At 38.4% G+C, this 25,308-nt stretch overlaps 1 protein-coding gene and 1 pseudogene across 2 annotated transcripts; one reads left to right on the top strand and one right to left on the bottom strand.

Annotated features, from left to right (window-relative positions):
* The first annotated feature begins 11,615 nt into the window (after positions 1-11,615).
* Positions 11,616-12,761, top strand: LOC311591886 (elongation factor 1-alpha 1-like; annotated as a pseudogene). The gene has a single exon. The product of its transcript is annotated as an elongation factor 1-alpha 1-like (transcript).
* Positions 12,762-13,208: 447 nt separating this feature from the next.
* Positions 13,209-14,153, bottom strand: LOC311591888 (olfactory receptor 10K1-like; the record flags this gene model as incomplete). The annotated part of the gene is made up of 1 exon (XM_084771706.1): positions 13,209-14,153. One exon carries the CDS (start codon positions 14,151-14,153, stop codon positions 13,209-13,211), a length of 945 nt encoding a protein of 314 aa, XP_084627832.1.
* Between the last annotated feature and the right edge of the window lie 11,155 nt (positions 14,154-25,308).

Here is a 25,308-nt window from a genome sequence, read left to right on the forward strand (position 1 = left end):
CTTGTGTAAACATTGCTCCCAATTATCTCTTGTTAGTTAATAAAGAAGCTGGAGAGCCTACAGCTGAGTGAGAGAGAACAGTGAGACTTCTGTTTCTAGTCGAGGGATCTAAGGTAGGGACCACAGATTAGAGAAGAAGAAATAAGGAAGAGAAAAGGAGAAATGGAGAGAGAGAGAAGATGCAGCCATGAGTACTGGCCTGATGGAGCAGAACCAGCCCAACCAGGACCAACACGACCAGTAAATCAAGGCATGTGGCTAGAAAGCTGGCCGACTAGCATAGACAGGTTAGTATAGATCAATATCTGTCCACTTCTAGTGCTTTAAAGCTTGTTGAATAAATATATTAGGCCTATATCTTGTTATTTGAGAGCTAGACTGGGTGATTTGGAGAGGCCTCCAAAATTATACCATAATTCAGCATACTTTGAAAGCCTTATCATCCTGTCACACAAAACACAGTGACATAAGATCACATCTAAGGTAGCTTTTATGTGGTAATTTGAAGCCTACAGTATTCAACAAATTAGGCATATTAAATATCCAAACCATAATATTATGACATTTTTCCCATATATTTCAAAAATTTACTGTATTTTTCAGTATATTCTCTCCCTGTATTTCTCACTTAGAACTGGGTAATTAGGACAATGTGTATTATTATCTTCATATGTTACCATTTACCTGGTTTACAAGAATGCAGAGAGGTGTACTGAGCTGTGGTCCAGAGTTCATCAGCAGAAGAAGATAACGGAAAAGATCATCTGTTTAGAAGTATATCTAAGGAAATGGTGATTGTGGTGGAGTATGAGACTGTGTAGATACAGACACGGGAAGATGAGGGGAATAGTAAACCCACAGTGAAATCAAGAGATCAGAGTTTCCAGGGAGGTGAAAGATTTTTTTCTTTTTATAAAAGAGCACAAAAAGCCTTCTAATTTTGATAAATTGTCAACAAATGATCAGTTTTCCATAATGAATATTACATCAATGAACTACAATGTACTCTCTCCAGACATAGTATATGAATCACAGTGATTCATCTCTGTGTGGCAACAAATATTGGGCATTTTTTATTTTTGACATATTAGTTCTTCTAAGCATAGCCATATCAGGTGTGGAAAACATATAGTGAGAGCCATCTTGATACTCTTACATATAACCCTGTGTGTGTACATTCCTAATTAAGTGGCTTTTAGATGTAAATATATACAGAATCTTAATCCTCAAAACTATAATGTAACCAACATAAGATCTACATGAGATAAATAAAATTAACATTACCCATCATAAACTAGAGTAAAGTACAATTTATGGGTTCTGAGACCATTGGCCTTCTAGTCTTCTCATTCCTGCATATAGTTAGGCCTCTTTTTCTAAATTATACTCACTGGAAATTAATTCCACCTTTTCCAAAAATGTATTTCCTGTAACATAAAGTGGAGCTGAGTTAACGTATTCATGCCCAGCTTGGATGTAGCTACACCCAGCAGGTCAATGTGCACAACTGGATTCAGACCACATGGCACATTGAAATCTGACAAGAATAATACAAATCACAATGTTTTCTTCAAAGATATCCACACAAGTTAAAACTTAAATGTATGAAAAGGTATTCATGATGATATTAAATTGTTCAATACATTAGGACTCATTTTAGATAATGGATATTTATGATATTAACTAAAGCTACATAAGAAAGAAAAAATGACAGTTTTAAAACATCTTCAGGAGTACAAATGTTATAAGTATACAAAGAGTTAACATACACCAAGGACATTTGCTCAACTATTTTCATAGCAGCTTTTATTCGTAATAGCCAGAATCTGGAAACAACCTAGACATCCCTCAACCAAAGAAAGAATAAAGAAACTGGTATGTTTACACAATGGAATGCTATTCAGCTATTAAAAACAACCAAATCTTGAAATTTGCAGGCAAATGGATAGAACTAGAAAAGATCATCCTATATGAGGTAACCCATACCCAGAAAGACATGCCTGCTATATACTCACTTATAAGGGGTTATTAGCCCAACATAGATGTCCACCCAGCAGGAGATCATAGGGACAGATGTTGGGATTCCCTGCTGGACCCTGGGTGGAGTTCTGAGAGTTGTATGGAAGAATGAGGGATGGAAGGACCAGGAAGGTTCAAGGGCCCCACAACGAGAACATCAAGGCCAGAAGATCTGGACCCAGGGTGTCCTGCACAAACTGTTGCACCAATCAAGAACAATGCATGCAGTGAACCTAGACCTGATGTTCATAAATGGCCAATGGAAAGTTCATTCTCCAAGATTGTGGGGGGAGTGGGGACTGCCTCTGACATGAATTCTGATGCCCCAATTTGATAACTTCCCCTTGGTGTGGAGGCTCAGCAGCACACAGAGGAAGGAGAAGCAGGATATCTAGATGAGAGCTGATAGGCTGTGGTCATATGGTGGGGGAAGAGGTCCCCTTCTCTCAGAGGTCTAGGAAAGGGGAAAGAGGAAGAGATAGGGATGGTGGGAATGGGAAGATACAAGTGAGGGGACAACAATCCGTATGTAACCAGAATAAATTATAATAAAGTTTTAAACTAGACTGACTAATAATGGAGAGCAATGCAATAATAAGAGTGGTACCCAACATGATTGATAGGTACACTGTGTTTATTTCTGAAAATGTCATATTTATCACCTTATTGGTGTTTTCTCAAATGGGCAATGGCTCATTAGGAAGGGAACTTACTGTTTCAGATTATTTTTTACTATAATTTTACTAAAATTACTTTTATCTTACAAAAACTCAGGCTTGTAGGCTTATATAAAACAAAAGACAATTTTATATTACAATATATTATTGTCATAACAATTGTAAAATATTCCAATTCTAACTATGGGTCAGTGTCCTCAGATATTAAAGTATAAACATGAAAGAAAATAGTGTTATTTAAATATGTTGCCTTTTGTGTGGTATACTTATGACAAATAGCTGATGAGAAAAATCGGTATTTTAAGACATGAATTAAACAGAGAGTTTGCATGATAAATGTTTTTTTTCAAGTATGGTCACTAAGCTATGAATTCAAGTTCATGGAGATTCCTCAAATTAAATTTGTGACATTGTACTCATCCTATACAGCCCTCTATAATATCCAACTGCCCTTAGTCTCTCAGGTCTCAAATATGCATATTATCAGTGTCTATGGGCCCTTTGATGTAAAAGTCATCAAGGTTTACCATCCAGTCATCCATATGCCTACCAATCTATATACCTAATATATGCTAACTAAGAGTACAGTGCCATTAAGATATAAATATTAAGGAAGTAAATGACCAACATTATTCTCCAAAGTGAGAAAAAAGACTTGGGAGAGATAGGCGCAAAGAGTAGATTAACAAATGCAAATGTTTAGAATATGCTTTATAGAAGCACAAAAAGTGAAATGAACTTCTATGGGAAGGCAGTATTCATTAAAGTCCTAGTGTAATATTTTCTTGTACATGTCCAGATTAACTTTTCTCTGGACTTCTACTCACAAAAATCAGCCTGAATGCTATCATAAGATTTTAGTTCCACTCCAGTCTAGCAAAACCTGCTTGGTCATCTGTTGGCAAATTGATCCAGCTGGAAAAAAAAGTTAGGTTACAATGCCATTTCCCAGAATAATTTGAGCTGTGGTCTTGTACAAATATGCCTTAAGTGGGGTCGTGTTTGCTTTCTTGGCCTACGAATGCTTATTTTCATCAGGAGGTAGTCATAAGTAATTATTGGTCTTATACAGAGAAAAAATTAGGCAGAACTCAGGGACATCTCTCTTTTGCTCTATCTTTCATCCATAGGTAAGGAGATAGGAGCTGAAAAGAAAGAAAGGGAGACATAGGAACTTAGAGGGAGGATAGAACAAAAGCTAGATGATTGAACCTACTCCTTAACTCAAGGCCTGAATTGTTACTCATAATGAAGGTTATGTCTAAGTCATTGGTATAGAAGTTAGTATATTGATACAAAACATGGGTATGTCAGATACTTGTCAGATTCTAGCACAGACCTCTAATACAGTAGCTGGTTTCAGTAAGACTGATTTCTCTAGCATATGGATTACCAGTAGAGAGAGATACCATTTGTCAAATAGTATGACTCAGAATGCAGTACCATCTTTTTTCATTAATTAATTTATTTATTCATTTTACAGCTTTTTGCATCCCTCGCCCTCCTCTCCTCCCAGTCCCATCTTCATATCCACCTCCTCCCATCTCCCTCCCCTTCTCAGAGTAAGGAAGCCCCTGCAGTGGGTACCAACCCACTTGCACATCAACATCAAGTTGCAACTGGACTAAGCACATCTTCTCTCACCATGGCCAAAGTAACCTAGCTATGAGAAATGGGTCCTAAGGTAGACAACAGAGCAGAGAGAGGTACTATACACTTGTTAGGGGACCCACATGCAGAATAAGCTGAACATCTGCTACATATGTATAGGAGTGCTAGGTACAGCCCATGCATGCTCTTTGGTTGGGGTTCAGTCTCTGTGAGGCCCTATGGGCCCAGAATAATTTAATCTGTAAGTCTGTAAGTTTTCTTGTGGTGTCTTTGACTCATCTGACTCCCTCAATCCCTCCCGTGAAACTTTCACAAGACTTCCCAAGCTCTGCCTATTATTGAGCTGTGGGTCTCTGAATTTGTTTCCATCAGCTGCTTTATGAAGCCTCTCAGAATACAGTTATTCTAGGCTCCTGTCTGCAAGGACAGCAGGATATCATTAACAGTGTCAGGGGATGGCTCTCTCCCATGTGTTGGTCTCAAGTTGGGCCAGGCAGTGGTTGGGCATTCCCTCAATCTCTGCTCCATCTTTATCCCTACACTTCTTGTAGTCAGGGAAAATTTTGAGTCAAGGTTTATGTGAATGAATTGATGTCCCCCTCACTCCATCGGAAGACCTGCCTGGCTACAGAAGCTGGCCACGTCAGGCTCCATATGCCCTGCTGCTAGGAGTCACAGCTAGGGCCACCCACTTAAACTCCCAAGAGCCTCCCCTGTCCAAGAGTTGCCTCTTCACCAATTTATGTTCTCTCTCCAAGTCCTCTCCTTCTTCCTTCTCCCAGATCTCCCCACACCTGGTCCTCATTCTGGCTCCCCTTCCCACACCCTCTTCTACCCAGATCCCTCCCTCCATCCACATTGGATGTTTAATTTATTTCCCCTTCTGAGTGATATTCAAGCATCCTCTCCTTGTTACTTAGCATCTTTGGGTCTATGGATTCTAGCACAATTATCCTGTACTTTACAGCTAATATCCACTTATAAGTGAGTATGCGCCATGTGTGTCCTTCTGAGTCTGGGTTACCTCACTAGGATGATCTTTCCTAATTCTATTTGCCTGCAAATGTCATGATGTCCTTGTTTTTAATAGCTGAATAGTATACCCCATTTTATTGATCCATTCTTTGGTTGAAGGACATCTAGATTGTCTCTAGTGTATGAATAAGGCTTCTATAAACATAGTTAATAATGTCTCCTCATGGTATGGTAGAACATCTTTTCAGTATATGTGTAGAAGTGATGTAGCTGGGTCTTTTTTGTTGTTGTTGTGATTCATCAAGATATTTACCATAATTTTTTATTTTTGTTAATTCATTCATATTACATCTCAATTGTTATCCCATGCCTTGTATCCTCCCATTCCTCCCTCCTTCTTGTTTTCCCCCTATTCCCTTCCCCATGACTGTGACTGAGGGGGACCTCCTCCCCCTGTATATGCTCATAGGGTATCAAGTCTCTTCTTGGTAGCCTGCTATCCTTCCTATAAGTGCCACCAAGCCTCCCCGTCAAGGGGACGTGGTCAAATATGGGGCATCAGAGTTCATGTGAAAGTCAGACCCCACTCTCCACTCAACTGTGGAGAATGCCCTGTCCATTGGATAGATCTGGGTAGAGGTTCAATGTTTACAGCACATATAGTTCTTGGTTGGTGCCATAGTTTCAGCAGAACCCCTGGACCCAGATCTGCCCATCATAATGTTTTTCTTGTAGGTTTCTAGGACCCTTTGGATCCTTCTATTTCCCCATTCTCCCATGATTCTCTCACCTAAAGTCCCAATAGTATGTCCTCCCCTCTATCCCACTTTCCTGATAAGGGAAGATTTTCATGGGACATGCCCCTTGGTCTAGTGTCCACATATAAGTGCATCTTTCTGCTTCTGGGTTAACTCACTCATTATGATAATTTCTAGCTCAATCCATTTGTCCACAAATTTCAAGATTTCATTGTTTTTAATAGCTGAGTAGTACTCCTTAGTGTAAATGTACCACAGTTTCTTTATTCATTCTTCTACTGAGGGACACTTAGGCTGTTTCCATGTTCTGGCTATTATGAGTAAGGCTGCTATGAATATGGTTGAGCATATGTCCTTGTTGTGTGGTGGAGCATCTTCTGGGTATAGTCCAAGGAATGGAATAGCTGGGTATTAAGCAAGCCCTATTCCCAGTTTTCTGAGATAACACCAGATAGATTTCCAAAGTGATTGTACAAGTTTGCATTCCCACCAGCACTGAAGGGTGTTCCCCTTTCTCCACATCCTCTCCAGCATGTGCTGTCACTTGAGTTTTTTATCTTAGTCATTCTGATGTGTACCCCAAACTTGATTAGGTTATTTGGTTTGTTGCTGTTTAATTTCTTGAGTTCTTTTTATATTTTGAATATTAGTCCTCTGTCAGATGTAGGGTAGGTGAAGATCCTTTCCCATTCTGTAGTCTGCTGTTTTGTCCTATTGACAGTGTCCTTTGTCTTACAGAAGAAATTCAGTGTCAAGGGGTCCCATTTACTATTGATCTTAATGCCTGATCTTTTGGTGTTCTTTAGAGGATGTTGTCTCCTGCATCACTGCATTCAAATCTATGCCATTTCTCTTCTATTAGATTTAGTCCATCCAGTTTTATGTTGATGTTTTTAATCCACTTAAACTTGAGTTTTGTGCAGGGTGATAAATATGGATCTATTTATTTAGTCTACAGCAGACATCCAGTAATAAAAACATCATTTGTTGAAGATGTTTTCTCCCCATTCTATGGTTTTGAGTTCTCTTTAAAAGTCAGGTACCTGTAGGTGTTTGGGTTTATTTCTGCATCTTTTATTTGATTCCATTGATCAACCTGTCTATTTTTATGCCAATACCATGCAGTTTTTATTACTATTGCCTTGTAGTAAAGCTTGAGATCAGGGATGGTGATATCTCTAGAAGTTCTTTTATTGTACAGGATTATTTTAGCTATGCTGGATTTTCTTATTTTTCCATATGAAGTTGAGAGTGCTTTTTCAAGGTCTATAAAGAATTGTGTTGGTATTTTGATGGGATTGCATTGAATGTGTAGATTGCTTTTAATAAGATGGGCATTTTTACTATGTTAATGCTACAGATCCATGAGCATAGGAGACCTTTCATCTTCTGATATCTTCCTCACTTTCTTCAGAGACTTGAAGTTCTTGTCATACAGGTCTTTCACTCACTTGGCTAGAGATACACCAAGATAATTTATATTATTTGTGGCTATTGTTAAGGGAGTCATTTACCTAATTTCTTTAACAGCCCATTTATCACTTGTATAAAGAAAGGCTACTGGTTTTTAAAGTTAATTTTGTTTGCTGTAGGAGTTCTCTGGTAGAATTTTGGGGGCCATTTATGTATATCACATCTGTGCATAGCAATATTTTGACTTCTTCCATTCCAATTTGTATCCCCTTGGTCTCCTTCAGTTCTCTTATTACTCTAGCTAAAACATAAAGTACCATACTGAATAGATCTGGAGAGAGTGGACAGCCTTATCTTGTCCCTGATTTGAATGGAATTTTTTTTTTAGTTTTCTGTTCATTTAATATGATGTAGGCTATTGGCTTGCTTTATACTGCCTTTATTTTGTTTAGGACTGTGCTTGTTTTCCTAATCTCTGCAAGTCTTTTTAACATGAAGGGGTGTTGGATTTTGTCAAAGGATTTTCCAGCCTGTAATGAGATGATCAGATGGTGTTTCTCTTTAAGTTTGTTTATATGATTGAGTACATTGATGAAATTTTGTATATTGTACCATCCCTGCATCTCTGGGACGAAGTATACTTGATCATGGTGGATAATGTTTTTGATATGGTTTTGGCTTGAGTTTGTGATTATTTTATTGAGTATTTCTGCATCAATGTTCATGAGGGAAATTGGTCTGAAGTTCTCTTTCTTTGTTGAGTCTTTGTATTGTTTAGATATCAGGGTGATTTTTGCCTTACAGAATGAGTTTGACAACATTTCTTCTGTTTTCTATTTTGCGGAAGTTTGAGCAATATTGTTATTAGCTCTTCTTTGAAAGTTTGGTGGGATTCTGTACTAAAAGTATCTGGCCTTAGGTTTGGGGGAGGTTGTTATTTGGTTGGTTGGTTGGTTTGCTGGTTAGAGTTTTGTTTGTTTGGTTGGTTGGATGTTTGGTTGGGATATTTTAATTATTTTTTTTATTTCCTTAGGCATTGTAGGACTATTTAAACTGTTTACCTGATCTTGATTTAATTTTGATAGTGGTATCTATCAAGAAAATCAATCATTAAAAACAAGGACATCATAAAATTTGTAGGCAAATGGATGGAAAACATAATCCTGATTAAAGTAACCCATACCCAGAAGGACATGTTTCTTTTATGAATATGGGTATCTTGGTATTTGGGGCATAGCTGTTTAGAATTGAGATGTCATCTTGGATTTTTCCTTTCATTAGGATGAAATGTCTTTCCTCATCTCTTTTGATCAATTTTGTTTGAATGTCTATTTTCTTAGACATTAGAATGGCTACTCCAGCATGCTTCATGGATCAGTTTGCTCAGTAAACCTTCTTCCAGCCATTTTTTCTGAGGTAATGTCTATCCTTGTTGCTAAAGTATGTTGCTTGTTTGCAGATGATAGCCTGATCCTATTTTCACGTGCATCTGTTAGCCTGTGTCTTTTTATTGTGGTGGTGGGAGGAAGAGAGATGAGGAGAAGGGGAGATGATTCCTTCTTTGGGTTTGCTGGTGTGAGGCTATTTATTTCCCATGTTTTATTGGGTGTAGTTAACCTCCTTGGGTTGGAATTTTCCTTCTATTATCTTCTGTAGGGCAGGATTTGTGGATAGATATAATTTTAAGATGGTTTTGTCATGGAATATCTTGTTTTCTCCATCTATGGTGATTAAAATTTTGGCTAGGTATAGTACACTGGACTGACATCTGTGGTCTCTTAGAGTTTGCAATACATCTGCCCCAGACCCATCTAGCTTTTAGAGTCTCTGTGGGGAAGCCAAGTGTAATTCAAATAGGTCTCCCTTTATATGTTACTTGGCCTTTTTCCCTTGCAGCTTTTAAAATTCTTTCTTTGTTCTGTACATTTAGTGTTTAGTATTATGTGGCAGGAGGATTGCTTCTCTGGTCCAATGTAGTTGGTGTTCTATCATCTTCTTGCATGTTTATAGGAATCTCTTTCTTTGGGTTGGGGAAGTTTTCTTCTATAACTTTGTTGAAAATATTTTTCTGGGCTTTGGATCTGAGAGTGTTCTTTTTCTTCTATTACTAATATTCTTACATTTGGTCTTTTCTTAGTGTATGAGGTTTCTTGTATGTTTTGTGTTAAGAACTTTTTTGACTTAATATTTTTTGACCAGCGTATTAATTTCTTCAATTGTGTCTTCTATTCCTGGGATTCTCTCTTCCATCTCTTGTATCCTGTTGGTGATTCTTGTGTCTGTAGTTCCTGTTGTCTTCCCTAGGTTTTCCATCTTCAGGATTCCCTCAGTTTGTGTTTTCTTTATCGCTTCTATTTCCATTTTCAGATCCTGAACTGTTTTATTTATTACCATCGCCTATTTGATTGTATTTTCTTGTATTCTTAAGGGTCTTATTAATTTCCTCTTTAAAAGCCTCTGTCTTCTTTATAAGATTGGAGTTGAGGTCATCTTCTTGTGCTTTGGCTGTGTTAAGATATCCAGAGCTTGCTGTAGTGGGATAGATGAACTCTAGAGGTACCATATTGACATACCCTCGTTAACTGTGTTCTTAAGCTTCCCTTTAGGCATTTGATTGTCACTGGTGTTGGTTGGATGTTCCTAATGCTGGCAAGACTCCTTGGGAGGCAGGCAGAGCCTGGAATGACAATGGGGCTCAGGCAATAGCCAGATGCTCACCTATGCTGGCTGTGCCTAGATGGATCTAAATGTTCTTATGGTCTCTCAGGAAGGGTGGCAGAGCTGCAGGCATGACAGTGGAGCTTAGGGTACAGAGCTCAGCTAAGCTGTGCTGGCTGCACCACTGGAGGACTAGGCAGGCAGGCAATTGATTGAGGGGGATTTTGGGAAAACAGAATGTGAAATGGTTTAATAGAGAATCTTTAGCAAATTGCAATCCAATCTTGAGCAAAGAATGATATTTGAGGTACCCGTAGAGTCTGACACCCTTTATGCTCAAGTCTCAAAATCTAGCCCTCTCAAACTCTCTCATGAGCTTTCTGTCCAGGGCCACTTCTTTTTGAATATTTTCTTCTTTGTTTGTCTTTTCACAAAATTTCTAAATTTGTTTTGGAGTCTTCTCTCTATCACATCAACTATTCCCCCCTCTTAATCTTAGTTAAATATGGGGTATCTGAAAAAATCTCTGTTGAAGAGACACCATTACTTTCCCTACTCTGGTGGCACAAGTATCAGTATATTCTCCTTGATACTCATTCCATTTCTGAATTATTTATTGGCCATCTTCATGACAAAGCATTTATATTAGCATTATTTGGTACCACAGGTACCATTCTCCTTGGAGTCATACTGAGCAATAATTTTCTTCTCCTCACATATTTGGAACTTTTCCCAGGTCCTAATATTTTCTCCAACTCAAGCCCTTTGTCCTGCTACAGAATAAATAGTGGAACTCACTGTGTAGAGAGCTATTAATGTGGTGTGAAAATGCTTAGAATATTACATGTCCTCAGAGGACCTATTTCCCCCTGTCATTCACTTGAGAACCCTGCTACAGTATTTTGAGTAAGATGATAGCTACATACAGAACATCCCAACTCCCTGAATTTCACAAATGAGATATTGTTTAGTTTTCTATTATCTCTATCAATTTTAATAATATGATTATTATTTTTCCTTTGCTAGGGAATGAGTCTTAGGCCCAATAACATTGGACTATATCACTAGCACAAAATGCCTGTCTGAAAAACTGGGGGAATATTGATATTGATTTTGAACCATCTAATCTAATACTTTGTAGAGGAATGGAAAGAATGGATTTTGACAGAGTTTCTATACTTTTAATAGAATTGGATATATTAAATCTCTCTCTCTCTCTCTCTCTCTCTCTCTCTCTCTCTCTCTCTCTCTCTCTCCCTCTCTCTCTCTCTCCCTCTCTCTCATGTCTTTAGTAGTACTATTTCCTTCTACTTTACCTCTACTCACTCCTCTTCATTTCCCTATCCTCTATCTTTCTTCTTCTTACCCTTCTTTCCCTCATCTCTCTCTTCTCTTCAGCCCCACCCACTTTAAGTTAAGCATATTGAGTTTTGTTTGTTTTGCTTTGTTTTTTTTTTTTACAACAGGTTTGTCATTAGAAAGCAGGTGCTGTGAAAACCGCCACTAATTCAAAGCCAAAATGTGGAAGGAAAAGACTCACATCAACATGGTCTTCATTTGACATGTAGACTCCAGCAAGTCCACCACAACCAGCCACCTGATCTACAAATGCGGTGAAATCGACAAGTGAACTGTTAAAAAGTTTGAAATGGAGGCAGCAAGATAGGAAAAGCCTCCTTCAAGTATGCTTGGGTATTGGATAAACTGAAGGCTAAGTATGAGTATGGTATCACTATTGACATCTCCCTGTGGAAATTTGAGACCAGCAAATACTATGTGACTATCATTGATGCCCCAGGACACAGAAACTTCATCAAAAACATGACTACAGGCACATCTCAGGCTGATTGTGCTGTCTTATTCATTGCTGCTGGTGCTGGTTAATTTGAGGCTGATGTCTCCAAGAACAGGCACACCAGTGATCATGCCCTTCTTGCTTACACCCTGGGAGTGAAACAGCTGATTGTTGGTGTCAACAAAATGTATTACACTGAGCCACCCTATAGCCAGAAGAGATACAAGGAAATTGTTAAGGAAGCCAGCACCTACATTAAGAAAATTGGCTACAACCTGACACAGTAGCATTTGTGCCAATTTCTGGTTGGAATGGTGACAACATGCTGGAGCCAAGTACCAATATGCTTTGGTTCAAGGGATTGAAAGTCGCCTACAAAGATGGCAGTGACAGTAGCACCACACTGCTGGAAGCTTTGGATTGTATCCTGCCATCAAGTCATCCAACTGACAAGCCTCTGCAACTTCCTCTTCAGGATATCTGTAAAATTGGTGGTATTGGCACTGTCCCTGTGGGCTGAGTGGAAACTGGTGTTCTTAAACCTGCCATGGGGGTTACCCTTGCTCCAGTGTCACAACATAAGTCAAGTCTGTTGAAATACACCATGAAGCACTGAGTGAAGCTCTTCCTGGGGACAATGTGGCCTTCAGTGTAAAGAACATGTCCATCAAACATGTTAGATGTGGCAATGTAGCTGGTGATAGTAAAAATGACCCACCAATGGAAGCAGCTGGATTCACTGCTCAGGTGATTATCCTGAACGATCCAGGCCAAATTAGTGCTGGAAATGATGTTATCAAAGCTGTGGACAAAAAGGCTGCTGGAGCTGCCCAGAAAGCTCAGAATTCTAAATGAATATTATCCCTAACACTTGCCACCCCAGTCTTAATCAGTGGTGGAAGAAAGGTCTCTGAACTGTTTGTCTCAATTGTCAATTTAAGTTTAATACTAAATGACTGGTTAGTGACAACAATGCATCATAAAACCTTCAGAAGGAAAGGAGAATGTTTTGTGGACCATTGTGTGTGTGTGTGTGTGTGTGTGTGTGTGTGTGTGTGTGTGTGTGTGAGTTTTAAGTTATTAATTTTCAAAACTAGTATTTTTTTAATGGAAACAACTTGACCAAAAATCTGTCACAGAATTTTGAGACCCTTTAAAAGTTTAATGAGAAAAAAATTAAAATTACAGCTAAAAAACATGATTAGTATCTGTTTCTACATATACAATATATACACATATATTAAATATTTCTTGGCATTTTAATGTCCCATTGAGTTTTGCAGCAAGAAGACTGAAACTGGACTAGAACTTTTGAGGGGAAAACCTGATTATATTGCCTATGCCTTTCCTCAGGGCTGCCTGCATGTCTTTGTTCCTTAGACTGTAAATGATGGGGTTGAGCAGAGGTGTCAGAACCGTGTATGTCACTGCCAACAGTGTGTCATCCCTGAAAGAGTCACTGTTCTTGGGCCTCAGATAGACAAAGCAAGCAAATCCATAATGGATGAACACCACGGTGAAGTGGGATGAGCACGTTGAAAAGGTCTTATACCTTCCTTTGGCAGAGGGCATCTTCACAACTACTCTCACAATGAAGACATAAGAAACCATGATCAAAATAAAACTACCCACCAACGTAAAGGCAGTGAATGCAAGGAGAATCATTTTCTGGTAAAAGGTGTAATTACAGGCAAGTGAGACCACAGGCTCTATATCACAAAAAAAGTGTTGAATGATGTTGGAGTTGCAAAAAGTCAAGGTGAATATTATGGTAACAATACACAGAGAGACTGAGAAGCCAAGCACAGCAGAGGCCATGATGAACTGAAGGCAGATCTTATGGGTCATCAGGAGCGGATAATGCAGGGGGTTGTGGATAGCGGTGTAACGATCATAGGACATGGCAGTCAAGATGAAGCAGTTATTGCCTCCCAAGCCAAAGAAGAAAAACATCTGGATAGCACACTCAGGGAGAGAGATGGTCTTGCTCTCTGACAGCAAGTCTACTAACATGCGGGGCAGGATCACCATAGTGGTGCAGGTTTCTGAAAGAGACAGGGCAAAGAGGAAGAAGTACATGGGAGAGTGAAGGCTGCGATTCAGCTTGATGGCCACCATGATGGATGCATTGGCTAAGACGATGGTCATATGGGAGAGGAGAATCACAATGAAGAGTAGATTCTGCAGTTCGGGAAAACTGGAAAATCCCCACAGAACAAACATAGTCACTGTGCTGTGATTGGCCATTCTCCTGGTGGCAGTGATTTTGCCCAAGAGTAGATGTGTGCTTAAAGAGAAGCCTAAGCGATGACTGTGGGAACTTCTGCACTGATGTCACCAGGATTTGAATTAAGGTCACTGGAGTTAACAAACTTAATAACCTTAAAGAGAGACCCGTATGCAGGGTGCTGAGGACAAAGTTTGGGGTCTAAGTGATGAAAATATTTCCAGTATGTAGATCTGTTCAAAACCATAAAATGGGCTTACGTGGCTTCTTGGGTTCTAGTCATAAAACTGCTCTTGATATTTGTGTTTCTCAATCAGGATCTGCATGAGAGGAAAAATATGTACAAAATTGCTTTGATCTCACCACCCGGACTTTGTGAATTTATATTTTTCCAGTCCATTTTTATATGATTATATTCTGGATTGATGAAAGGATAAAACAATCCATTTGCTTATGTTATATTTTCATGTTAAAATTATTACTATTCATTTTTTCATACTGTAGATGTCATAATTTACAGACTTTGTTCTCAAAAATCTTGAAATGATTATACATAACAGAGAAATAAAAAATCACCAAGATTTTAAATCTTAGCTGTAATAAACTCATCTTAAAATATCTATGCAATTAGCTTTATTAGCTGTGTTCTAGATATTTTATTTTCAAATATATATGCACACACAGAGAAACAAAGAAACAAGCTATGTTTCATACAGATGAGTGCACTTTCAACATATTGTAGGCTATGGGGGGAGTTACTAAAGATTTTATTTTTTATACAGCAAGAACCACAAAACAATCAGAGATTATACAAATGTTACATTCATGGTGTTTGTATTTGGCAACCTTGCAGAAAACATCTTTCCTAACTTGGTGAGTCTCAAATTTTGAATGTAAACCAATATCTATCATGTCTAATCTCTATCAATTTAAAACATCAATCTAGACCTAAAATTGTCTTATCCCCTAAACAACCAAGCTTAATTAAAAAGAGGAAACTATAAATGTGCTTGTGAGAATTTATATGTTTTCAGAACAAAAGAACCTGACGCTGAAGATGGATAAGACCTGACAGGATTCATTCCTCTCAGCATGCTATTTAGGATAATTAAATAATACAAGCTAATTGTTGCTTGATCAAATCATGGCCATGTCAATTACTAGTCTATTTTTATCATGAGAATATACATCCTAGGTTTAACAGATAGATATGGTCCTATAGAAAGAGAAGGTAAAATAGTTAGATAAGGTCTTCAAAACCTCATAGACATTCAGAATATGACGCTGAAAGATACTTTTAATATTTTAAAGATTCTTTCACAACAAGACAGGTTAACTCCTGGCAACAACCAGCCTACCTCAAGAAGATGGTAAGCATCAAAGTACCTCCTTATGAAAATGGCTTCAAATTCATCAAACCAGCCACTGGGAAAAATGTCCTCATTTCTTCCACAGACAGAATTCTGCCTAAAAATAGACAAGCTTGGATACAGGCAGAGTCAATGGCCAAATTCTGCCAAGACAGGGTAAGCAAGTCTTCAGTATATCCTGTCTCACAAGTATGTCTGTCAGTTATAGTGGACCAGAAGGTTGAAGTTGATACTACATTATAGAAAGTTTCAGGTGACTGTTCAGGCACCAAACTGTCTCTGTCATTTTTTCTTTTTGGAAGTTGCTAACCTGCACTTCTGGTTTACTCAGTTAAGTTTTATTTCTTCTCAATTCTCTGATGAGGTTGAAGACCAGATAGTTTAGTCTTTTTAATTATGCTTATGTTATTTAAAGTGGACTTATGACTTGTAAAAATGCTTTGGAGAGATTAATGAAAATTTCCAAAAGATATTTGATACTGTTCTCAGCTATGTTCAATGTAAACCTAAGTTCCTTACCATTCTCTGGTTCCAAACAGTAATTGTATTAGTCAGGGCTCTCTCAATGACCAGAACTAATAAACTAAGCCATGTACGTTAAAATGGGATTTCTTAGAGTGGCTTGTTGGACGTGAGCTGGCTAGTTCAACAGTAGCCTTCTAGTGTTGTAAAGTCCAGGAATCTGATAGCTGTTCAGTCTATGGAGTTGGATGTCTTAGCTGGTCATCAGTCTCTTTTGGAATCACAGAGAAGTGGGATCTGACATCACAGAAAATGCCTTAGCAGCAGGAAAGGTGAACTTGTTGGTGAGGCTGAGGGTAAGCAGGCAAAATTTGCTTTGCCCATGTCCTTTCATATAACCTGCAACCAGAAGGTGTAGCCCAGACTTAGGATGGGTTGTCCCACCCCAAATGAAAAAATCCCTCACAAGTGTGCCCAGCTGCTTGGGTGTTAGTTGATTCTGAATGTGGTCAAGTTGACAATTAAAATTAGCCATCACAGTGACAATTTTGAAAATAAGATGAAATAAACAAAATTGCCAGGTTATTTCAGCTTGTTTTAAATATGTAATAATGTCACTACATTGATAGTTCATAGTGAGACAGTTCTTAGCACAAATAAATGACTTTGAAGTTCTTCAGATCACTACATTGGAATTACCTAGTGTTGAAGTGATTTTGAAAACATTGTTTCAAGTTAGACGGTCAAATTCAGTCATAAAGTTTGATCAACAATTTCTTCCAGCTGGTATACTTCAGTGGTCTTACAGCAGAGACCTGAAGGAAACAATTTAAATTTCTAAGATCAGTTTTCACAGCATATTTCTAACTCATTTGTTTATTAATTTTTCACTTCATGCAGAACTTGATGGGCAAGAATGACATGAGGAGTCTGCATACAGTTTTGCCTGTTCCTATGCTTTTCCATATCAAATCTACCATCATGTTACATTTCTTCTGCGTAGGAACTGTTGCCTCCACGCTTTCTGTGTTGGTTATCTTCCCATAACTGGGACTCAAATACTGAAGGGAACACTCAAATGGAGGGACTGTTTGTTTGGCTCATAGTTTCAGTCTGTGATTTTCTGACTCCATTGCTTAGGGCCTGAGGTGATGGTGAAGTAGAAGCGTATGCAAGAGGAAGTGGCTCTTTTCATGGAAACATAGAGGGAATGCCTGTGCTTATCAACTTCACTTCACTTTGTCTCTCTTATTCCATCCGTGTGTTCAGACTGTGGGATGATCTCATGCACATTTCAATCTTAATCAATGCTCTAAGGAAAATCCCCTTAGACATAACCAGTGGTGTGCTCGGCTAGTCTCTTAGTTCCTTCTAACTTTTATTGACTATTTCTATTCTTCAGTCTTCTGTGTCTTCACAGATACCCTAAAAGATATGTGCTACTACAGTGGTTTTCTTGCGACAAGGAAACTCTAGCTCAGACAGGGACTTAGTCCACATTTAGTCAGTGCACCTGTGCGGCCTGTTTACAGCAAGGCAAAGAAAATCTGGAGAACCTCTGCTTGTCTATTTGACCTGAAAGTTTCCCAAAATGCAAAGGTTCAAACATGAGTTTAGGTTCTTGCCTGTCCATGATAATTTCCTGCTTCCAAGTTCCCATATGCAGGTATCCCTGATACACAGACATCACTCTCTTGAAAACACCAAGAATTTGTAAGGGATATGAGTACAACTTCTTTCTTGATTTTCTACTCACCTGCAATGTACTTTCTAAGCAGACCTATCAATGTTACTTGCTCCAGGGGAGCCTCCTAAACCTCTTTGCCTGTGTTAATCATTTCTTTTAGGTGTTTAAAACACTTTATATATGTTAGATTTAAAGGTATATAGGTGTGGGTGTAAAATAAGCTTAACTTTATCATTGTTAGGAAGTGACTCTTAAAAATGCTGTGTCTGAATCCTAGAATATCAACCCGATGAATACAGGTTTGATGACAACTAGTTCAGTGGTAGTAGGGAAAAGCCTTGTGCTCTCCAGAAACTTTTCCACACGTAATGCTTGTGTGCATATGCTAATCTCTTTCCAACACAGTCTTTAGTAGACTTGTAACTGCTTCATTGGGCAGTTGGCAGTTCTCCCGATGACCTCAGGGCCCTACACACTCAGCAGTCAGCACTGTGAATGGTGTTTAGGTGCTTCACTCCTTCCTAATTAACTGCATTTATGAGTGGTGAACAAACTAACAAGGTAACACAAATATCAACTACAGGAGTGGATGCTTGCAGCCTAGGAGAAAGAAGTTATCTCTGCATTTCTAGGCACTACCCCCAATTAATGGAGTCACCAGATGCGCACAAATGGGCTTTTATAAAGGACATGTCAGAGTTGCTAAAATTTGTGAAAAAAAAATCTCCCCTCATACTCAGTATAACTTCTTGGTGTTTTCAAGAGAGTGGTATCCGAGTATCAAGGTCTGTGCAGTTTTCCCAGACTTCATCAGTGACTTTGGTTGATGGTCTCATGGGTACTTTTGATACTTTTAATGTACATGATGGTAAATTCCCCAATCTATTGCCACAAAGTGGAAGAATGTCAGCGTGCTACCATTTCAATCCTCCTTTACCCTTGGCTGCCACTATAGAATAAGATACTTACAATATTGTAACAACTGATATTTTCTCCTCTGTATCTTACCCAGGCTTCATTTGGCTTTTCTCATCCCATTCTCTGCTTTCAGTCCATCTCTTCCCTGTGCACTTTTCTTGGCTTCATCTGTATAAAGAATAAGAAAGCATCATCATTAAATTTTAAGGTCATCTGTGCTAACATTTACCTACTATCTTCTACCAAGCAATAAGCAGCCATGAACACTTGATTACGAAAAACCCAAGCAGTTGTTCACTGTAAGGAATGATTTTTTTTTTAATCATACATTTCCACCTTCTCAAGGAGAGTCACTCTCCACTCTCTTAAAATCGTGAAGTAATTAAAATGTCTGGAGACATCTCTCACTTTGGCTTTCTGAAGTTCTTTCTGAGATTTTGTACATCAAATAATACAGAAAGTAGAGTGAAGCTATTTTCCCACTTTGATCTGTGACAATTATCTGAAATTAGAGCCTCTTATAATTTAAGGTGGTGTCTTCTGCATTCCTTAAGGGTGGGGCTTAGAACACTGAAGTTTTAATGAGAGTCCTGGGGCCACTGGAGATGATTATCATGAGACTGCTTTAGATACTAGAAATTATGTGTTTATGGGGCTTTCATCCAATGTCCTGTCCACAAGTGCCTTCTAACTTTTGACATGCTTATTGTTGTTTCTATGAATATCTGGAAGTGGCTAGAGATAAAGTTGTTAAAATATCTTGGGTCGCATTTGGTTCTGTGGGGCACATTTACCTCTTGCCAAACACCACTTATCTTATGACTTGGGAACTTTGCCAAGTCCTCCAGTCTTCTGCTACTGTATTAACATGGTAAAGAAATGAGCGTTGTGATATTATTTCAAGGGGAAACATAAGCCCAGGCCAGAAGAGATGGAATAAGTAGTATAACCTGTGCCATTCATTTCTCATAAGGCAACTTTATTTAGAATATGTTGTTTGCAGAGAATATTCATTTTCATACAAATCCCTGCAGAGATATTTATATTACCTGCAAATGAGTACTAAATGCCAACCTCAGTATCAGGTTCTTTAACATTCATGCTACTACCACATCTTGTTTTGGAATTTAAAAAATAACAAGTTGGTTTAATTGCAAACTTCAGTTATACATATTAGGAAATTGTTTTACTTGAACCCCTTTTTTTAAAAAAAGTAATAATTTCACCAAATCCAGAATACTGGCAGTGTAGAAGTCTTATGAAAATGTTGAAGCTGAGATCAAAGGCGCAATATCAGCATATTTAGGACAGTGCTCACAAGACATTAGGAGCTGCTCTAAAGTGTTACCTAAGTATGTTCTACAACCCCTATTGGTGATATAATCAGGAACAAAGCCTTTGATAATATACTGATACACAACTTCCAATAGTGTCTGCAAACGGTAACACATTCTGAACCACAAATTACAGAAATTAGTCACAACGGTGCAAATGATCCATCGAGAAAGCAGTCCACCTAACAATGACAGATTTCCTTGTATAGGAAACACTTCACAAAGTTTCATTACTGTGAAGACGATTTCCCCCTTGTCCAAACTGCACAAATGAAGAGTTTTTCCTTACTGCAGGAAACAAACTGTAACTAACAGTGCATTTGGGGGGGGGAATAAATGACTATTAGTGACTAGTTGAGTATGGTCAGGTTAATACATAAATACATTAGAAACACAGAAGTCCATATTAGTGGAAAAATCCAAGTTTCTCACATATCCATTCTTCAATTATGTCTTCAGTGTTTCTTATTTCAAATACCTTGGCTGGCTCAGCTGTCTGGACTAGATTGTTCTTTCTCTCAGCATACATCATCTGCTGCTCAAGCTTTCATCCAATGGGATCATTTTCCTTCCAGCTGTTAGGACTCCATTGCCTTAAGATTTCCTGGGCCCCTTTAGTAATGTAAGTCAGAGGGGATGAGAGCTCCATAAGAAGACCAACATAACCAACTAACCTTGGCCCATGGGGACCTCCTGAGACTGAAGGGGTAACCGAAGAGCACGCGTGGATTGGGCCCAGGCCCCCTACACATATGTAACTGATGGGCAGCGTGGTCTTCATGGAGGGTCCCCTAGCAACTAGAGCAGGGACTGTTTCTGAAATGGACACTGTTGCCTGCAATTGAATCACTTCCCCCTAATGGGATGCCTTGTCTGGCCTCAGCAGAAGAGGATGCACTTATTCTTGGTGAGACTTGATGTGGTGAAGTGGCTTGATTCAAGGATGAGGTACACTCACCAGTTCTTTTTTACTTCATTTATTTATTTACTTTACATTCTGTTCAAACCTCCATCCTCCTAACCTCCAAGTCCCATCCTCCCTTCCTCCCTCCTCCCCATCCAGGTGATAAGGGGGACCACCTTCCAGTCTAACCCAGCCCGTCAAGTTGCATCAAGATGGAGCATGTCTTCTTCCACTATGAGCTGGCAGAGCAATCCCACCAGGGGAAAGTGATCAAAAAGCTGACAACAGAGTCCATTTCAGAGACATCCTCACTCCTCTTACTAGAAGACCCACATGAAGCCTAAGCTGCTCATCTCCTATATCTTTGTAGGGCACCTAGGTCCTGTCCATGCATGGGCTATGGTTGGTGCTTCAGTCTTAGCAAGGCCCTCTGGGCCCTAGTTAGATGGCTCTATTGGTCTTCTTATTGTACTTCTATCACCTCCAGGTCCTTTTGTCCTTCTGTCACTTTTCCACAAGACTCTGTACACACAACTGAGTGTTTGTCTGTGAGTCTCAGCATCTGTTTCGAAGTGCTGCTGTGTAGAGCCGCTTCAGAGCACAACTCCGCTAGACTCCTGTCTGCAAGCATAGCATAGTATGGTTAGTAGTGTCAGGGGCTGCCTTTTTTTCCCATGGAGTGGGTCTTGGGTTGGACCAGGAACTGGTAGGAGATTCCCTCAATCTCTTTTCCATCTTTATCAATGCACATCTTCTAGGCAGGGTAAATTGGGAGTCAAAGTTTTTGTGGGTGGGTTTTTGTTCCTTTTCCTCTACTAGAACACTTGTCTAGTTGGAGGGTGTCCTTTTCAGGCTCTATAGCCCTTGCTACTACGAGTCTCTGCTAGAGTTCCTTCCATATACTCTCTGACTTAGGTCTCCAGCTTGTTGCAGAGATGCCCACACACACTCTCTTTTCTCTACAGACCTTCTGCTCTCCTGCTCCAGCTCTCCTCAGGTCTAATCTCCACCCTCATAACCCTCTTCACTCCCTCTCCTACCCTGTTCCCTCTCTTCAAAACACTACCTCTGTCTATTCTATTTCCTGTTCTGCCTGAGATTTAAGCATCCTGCCTTGCATGCTCCTTGGTACATACCGTCTTTGTGTCTGTGCACTGTAGTATGTTTATCCTGTACTATAGGGCTAAAATCTTAATATGAACATAGGCCATGTATGTCTTTCTAGGTCTGGGTTACCTCACCCAGGATGATCTTTTCTAGTTCAATTCATTTGCCTGCACATTTCATGATTTCTTTGTTCTTAATAGCTGAAATAGTATTCCATTGTGTAAATGTAGCAGAGTTTCCTTATCCATTCTTCGGTTGAGGGACATTGAGGTTGTACCCAGATTCTGCCTATTACAAATAAAGATGCTATGACCATAGTTAAGTGTCCTTGTTGTGTGCTGAAGCATATTTTGAGTTTATATCCAGGAGTAGTAAGCTGGGTCTTGATGTAGAGCTATTCTAAATTTTCTCTCAACAATAAAGGTTTGTTCCCCTTGCTCCAAATCCTTGCCATCATATGCCGTTACTTGAGATTTTATCCTTGACATTCTGACATGTGTAAGATAAAATCTCAGAGTCATTTTGATTTGCATTTTTCTGATGACTAAGGACATTTATCATTTCTCTAAGAGCTTCTCAGCCATATGAGATTCCTATGTTGATAATTCTGTTTAGCTCTGTGCCCCATTTTTAATTAGGTTGTTTTGTTCATTATTGTTTAATTTTTTGAGTTCTAGATATATATTGGATATTAGCTCTTTGTTGGGTACAGGGATGGTGAAGACTTTTTTCCAATCTTTAGACTGTCATTTCACTCTATTGACTCTGTTGACAGGGTCTTTTGCCTTACAGAAGAATTTTAGTTTCAAGATGCCCCATTTATTAATTGTTGATCTTAGAGCCTGAGCTGTTAGTGCTCTTCTCAGAAAGTTGTCTCTTGTACCAATGATTTCAAGGCTCTTCCTCCTTTTCTCTTCTGATAGATTTAGTGTATCTGGTATTAGTTTGAGGTTATTGATAAACTTAGACTTGAATTTTGTGCAGGGTGATAAATATGGATCTATTTGTATTTTTCTCCATGTAGACCTCCAATTAGACCAGCACTATTTGTTGAAGCTGTTATCTTTTTTCCATTGTATTGTTTGGTTCTTCTGTCAAAAATCAAATTTCTGTAGGTGTGTGAGTTTATTTCTGGGTCTTTGATTCTGTTCCACTGGCCAACCCTAGCCTATTTCTCTGCGCGTACCATGCAGTTTTTATTACTATTGCTCAGTAATATAGCTTGAAGTCTGGGACTGAGATACTTCCAAAGTTCTACTAGTTTACCTATTCTGGACCTTTTTCCATATGAAGTTGAGAATTGTTCTTTCAAAGTCTGTAAGGATTTGTGTTGGTATTTTGATGGGGAATATATGAAATCTGTACATTGTTTTCAGTAAGATTACCATTTTTACTATGTTAATCATACAAACCCATGAGTATGGGAAATCTTTTCATCTTCTGTTGTCTTCTTCAATTATTTTCTTCAGAGACTTGAAATTTTGTCATATATGTCTTTGCCTTGCTCATTTATAGTTACACCAAGATACTTTATAGTATTTATGGCTATTGTGAAGGGTATAATTTTTTCTAAGCCCATTTGTCATTTGTATACTGTAGTGCTACAGATTTTTTTTAATTAATCTTGTATCCATCCACTTTGCTGAAGGTGTTGTATCAGCTGTAGGAGTTCTCTGGTAGAACTTTTTAAAAAATTATCTCTGGTGGAATTTTTGGGGTCATATATGCATACTATCATATCATCTGCAAATAATGATATTTTGACTTCTTCCTTTCTGGTTTGTATCCTTTTGGTCTCCTTTAGTTGTCTTATTATTCTAGCTAGAACTTCAAGTACTATACTGAAGAGATATGGAGAGAGTGGGCAGCCTTGTCTTGGCCCTGATTTTAGTGGGATTACTTCGAGTTTCATTCCATTTAATTTGATGTTGGCTATCAGCTTGCCATATATGGCCTGTATTATGTTTATGTATGGGCCTTATATCCCTAATCTTTCCAAAACTTCATAATGAAAGGGTGTTGGATTATTTTTCAAAGGCTTTTTCTGCATCTAATGAGATCGTCATGTGATTTTTTTCTTTTCATATATTAAACCACCCCTGCATGCCTGCATGAAACATACTTGGTCATGGTGGTTGATATTTTTATGCATTCTTGGTTTCGGTTTATATGTATTGTCTTGAGTACTTTTTCATCAATGTTTATAAAGAAATTTGGTCTGAAATTCTCTTTCTTTGTAGAATCATTGTGTGCTTTGGTATCAGGGTAACTGTGACTTCATAGAAGGAGTTTGGTAATGTTCCTTTTGTTTTTATTTTGTAAAATAGTTTGAGGAGTATTGTTATTAACTCTTTTTTTTTATGTCTAGCCCTGGGATTTTTTTGTTTTGTTTTGTTTTGTTTTGGAGACTTTTGATGACTGTTATACAACTGTTTAAACTGTTTACCTGATCTTGATTTAACTTTGGGATGTGAAATCTATGAAGAAAATCATATATTTCATATATTGTAAAAGTAGAAGCTTTTGCAATAAGACCTAATGAATTTTTTTATTACCTCAGTGTCTGTTGTTACGTTCACCATTTCATTTCTGATTTTGTTAATTTGGATATTCTCCCTCTGTCTTTTAGTTAGTTTGACTAAGAGATTCTCTATTTTGTTGATTTTTCTCAAAGAATCAATTCTTGGTTTCACTGACTTTTTGTATTGTTCTCTTTGTTTCTACTTCATTGATTTCATCCCTGAATTTGATGATTTCCTGTTGTCTACTCCTCTTTGATGTGTTTGCTTCTTTTTGTTCTAGAGTTTTCAAGTGTGCTGTTAAGTTGCTAGTACAGGATCTCTCTAATTTCTTTATGAAGGTGCTTAGTGGTATGTATGAACTTGCCTTTTAGCACTGTTTTCATTGTGTCTCATAAGTTTTGGTATGTTGTGTTTTCATTTTCAATGAATTCTAGGCAGTCTTTAATTTCTTTATTTAATCCCTTACCCAGTTGTCATTGAGTAGGGAGTTGTTCAGTTTCCCTCAGTTTGTAGGTTATCCGTTATATAAGTTTTTGTTGAATTACAGCTTTAAGCCATGACGATCTGATAAGATACAGGATTTTTTTCAATCTTCTTGTATCTATTGAGGCTCATTTCATGTCTGAGTATATGGTCAATTTTGTAGTAGCTTCTGTGAGGTGTTGGGAAGAAGCTACACTATTTTGTTTGGGTGAAATGTTCTGTAGACATCTGTTAGATCCTTTGATTCAAGACATCCATTTGTTTCATTATTTCTCCACTTAGTTTCTGTCTTAATTATCTGTCCATTGGTGACAATGGGGTGGCAAAGTCTCTGGGGCTTGATCTGTTATTTAAGCTTTAGTAATGTTTCTTTTATGAATGTGGGTGA

The sequence above is a fragment of the Acomys minous genome (assembly GCF_964271855.1).
Source record: "Acomys minous genome assembly, chromosome: 2".
NCBI lineage: Eukaryota > Metazoa > Chordata > Mammalia > Rodentia > Muridae > Acomys > Acomys minous.